The 3,250-nt window shown below is 41.6% G+C and overlaps 1 protein-coding gene across 1 annotated transcript; it reads right to left on the bottom strand.

Annotated features, from left to right (window-relative positions):
- Positions 1 to 2,008, bottom strand: LOC132973852 (ubiquinol-cytochrome-c reductase complex assembly factor 3). Its single transcript, XM_061037483.1, has 2 exons — positions 1,769 to 2,008; positions 1 to 303 (listed from the first exon to the last, which is right to left on the bottom strand). The coding sequence occupies exons 1-2, from the start codon at positions 1,883 to 1,885 to the stop codon at positions 178 to 180; spliced, it is 243 nt and encodes an 80-aa protein (XP_060893466.1). The 5' UTR covers positions 1,886 to 2,008; the 3' UTR covers positions 1 to 177.
- Positions 2,009 to 3,250: the final 1,242 nt, after the last annotated feature.

The following is a 3,250-nucleotide window of genomic DNA, read 5'->3' as shown; positions in this document are numbered from 1 at the left end:
GTTTTCATTGAGTTTTAATAAACAGCTTAAAACATTCTGCAGTAAATTGTTGTCCCATACATTAAAGCGATTACAGCTTACAGAATAGAACAATATAATGTCCATGTTTATTTCAACACGTTTTAGCCCAGCAGCTGTCACTCCATGCAGACAGACAGGTCCCCGGTCCGAGTCCATCTATTTCGATCGGAGTCCTCTGGCTATGTTGTCGTCAGTTTCAGCCGCCTCCTTCAGAGCCTGCATCACCAGAGCATTCCTCTTCCTCGTCTCCTCCATCCTCATCGGGTTGGCCTCAGGCAGATTCTGAAGGACAGAGACATGGCATGAAACAATATCCGATCCACAAAAGAAAAAAACGATTTAATAATTCAATCTTACAAGAAAGATGACATGTGAAGAATCTCCTTATTTTCCTGAACCTCAAAAAAAAAAACTACAGGTACACTTTTTATGCAATGGAAGCGTCTTTAATGGTTTTCATTTATTCCGTTAATAAAAGAGTTCATATCTGTATTTCGTTGAACTTTGACCTTTAAAATCTCTCTTTCAGGATGCATATATATATATACACTTTAACCACTAGCAGGACAGGACAACTAAAGAGAAACAGGACATTTAGGGGGAGCGGGTGGGGGACGACATGCAGCAAAGAGACGAGGTCAGATTTGAACCCATGACCGCTGCGACAAGGACTATAGCCTCTGTACATGGGTCGTGTTGAAATTCCATTATTTCCAATTCAGCAATAATAATTTGTTAGACTTTTCCAAAAAACTTGAGCCAGAGTAGTTTACGTGCTGAACCTTAGCTTCTGTAAAGTAAAGACCTTCTGGTACAGTATTTACAGAACATTTCATTAACTTGACCACAGAAAAAGGAACTCGTTACAGATTTAAAAAAAACAACTAACGGTACAAATGTGAAATGTTTGATGTCAAAAGATGGATATATCGTTTAATCTGAATTATCTTGTTTTCATGAGTGTGGGAAACTAAAATCATAATTGAATTTAGAACTAAATGAATATCCCAGCCCTACAAACTATCATTAATTCTCTATAACTGTGGCTCTCAACTGGTCGAACCTGAAGACCCTCCACCAACTCCTTCATGAACTTTCACGACCCAAATTTCTGACATTTTTTAACCAATGAGATTTATTTGATGACAGATGTCAGCTTGGACCTCAGACTGTAGAAAACATGTGCTCTGCGACCCACTTTTGGGTCCCGACCCACCAGTTGAGAAGCACTGCTCTATAACACCATGATCTACAGTAGTACCAAAATTAGAGGGGATTCTGTACGTCTTTTTGAATTAAAGATAGATGTCATGGAATAATAACTGTATAATTGCTCTATTAGGCCCATGTGGTAATTCATAAACATTCCTCTGCTGCCACCTACAGGAGTGTTACAGTAACAGCAGGTAAACAGGCTGATCTGGGTCAACTACAACAAATGAACATTTGTTTAATGTTTAATACTTGTCATCTTTATATCACCCATATGAGCAGGTGTTGCATCTGAAGGACACATGAGGAGCCTGACAATTACTGTTCAATATAATGTTCATTGTAATGTCTACTAACTTTTCATTCATTCTGCAGAAAACAGTGACTCCAGCTCACACTTCACGCCCTGACAAGTACAGCAGGCACTACATCTGCACTAGTTTAGATTTATAACGTTACACACTTCACTTGGATCAGTTCAGATTAGCACCTTTAACGTGAGTTTTGTGACGGGGTCGTCATTCAGCCGACTCACCTTGATCAGCTCTTTCCGTCGTTCCTCTCCCGGTGAAATCATCGTCCACATGCCGTAGCCGAGCGCCATACAGGCGACCATCGCGGAGGAGCTGATGATGGTCCGGACGCTGCTCATCCTGCGGACCGTGAAGGCAACGTGGAGTCTGTCTGTCCGGCAGGTGTCTGCTTCTTCAAACACACTAACCTACAGCACCTCACTCCCTCTGTTTGGTAACAGAGGCACAGCAGTACACTTAAGTAAACGGAAACTTCTGTTGTCACTGCACACTGCCCCCTGCTGTATCGGAGTATGTACGGCCACGGTAAAAAAAATATATAAAAACTCTGAGAACATTTTATTTTGTACAGAGAATGTTGGTTGTTTTCTCAAGAACTCGTCTTATTTGTCGCGTTATTTTGGGATAACAACGCGGATTTTCCAGATCTCGAGGAAAAAAAGGCTGAAAAGTAGACCTAAGCTACTTGTTATCAGGCAAAACGGATAACAATTAAATGTTGATGATGCATGTCTGCTTAATATGGAACCTCTAGTCTACAAAGTCATACATCCATTCATTTGATTAAATGCCATTTTACCTTGAGTAATTTCAGCCTTTTTCTCGAGATCTGAACTATCTATTGTATTACCTCAGGATTACAACGCTGTTTTTTGTTTTGTTTGGGTGCCATAAAACTGCGTTACTGTTTTTGCAGATGATGTGGTTCTGTTGGCTTCTTCAGGCTGCGACCTCCAGCAGGCATTGGGGCGGTTTTGCAACCCAGTACAAGGCAGCTGGGATGAGGGTCCGCATCTCCAAGTCCAAGGCCATGGTTCTCTGCTGAAAAACGATGGATTGGTCCCTCCGACTGAGCTAGTCTTTGCCCTAAGTGAAGGCAAAGCTTTGGATTTAAACTTCATCTATGTTCCAACCCTAAACTGTATATTCAGATGGACAGAACTCCAGACTAAAGCCAAAAGATTTAGAGCTCCCACTACTGACTGGATGCAGTATTGGTCATAAACCCCACCTCCTCTCTGTTAACAGATAGAACAAACTATGAAATCATAACACACATCAGAAGATTATATTTAGTTATTTAATGCTGTAAAACTGAATAAAATGCCATGATTGACAGCTGTTGATGAATGTGGCTTCTCAGACACTAGTCCCTCTGGATCATCACAGTAGAGAAACGTCCAATGGGAGGAGGCTGAGGCACATAGTTCATATGTATTGACAGTCTATTGTTCCACTTATGTTCATGAGTTTTGGGCAGTGACTGAAAAATAAAATCACAGATGAGCTGCCGAAACAAGTTTCTGACATCTGGAGAGAGCTCAGAGTAGAGCGGCTACTCCTGTGCATTGAAAGGAGCCAGTTGAAGTGGTTTGCCTGTTTGCCTCCCTTTGGAGGTTTTCCGGGCACGTCCACCTAGGAGAAAACCCTGGGGTAGACTCAGCACTCGCTAAAAAAAAATGGATGTACGGAGACACAACAAG

The sequence above is a fragment of the Labrus mixtus genome, chromosome 5, assembly GCF_963584025.1.
Source record: "Labrus mixtus chromosome 5, fLabMix1.1, whole genome shotgun sequence".
Lineage (NCBI taxonomy): Eukaryota > Metazoa > Chordata > Actinopteri > Labriformes > Labridae > Labrus > Labrus mixtus.
Note: the sequence above shows the minus strand (reverse complement) of the source record. Positions and strands in the feature narration are given on the sequence as shown.

Coding starts and splice junctions, on each gene's coding strand:
- LOC132973852 (XM_061037483.1), bottom strand. CDS start 1,885: ATGAGCAGCGTCCGGACCATCATCAGCTCCTCCGCGATGGTCGCCTGT. Junction 304..1,768: donor GACGGAAAGAGCTGATCAAG/GTGAGTCGGCTG, acceptor TCTGTCCTTCAG/AATCTGCCTGAGGCCAACCC.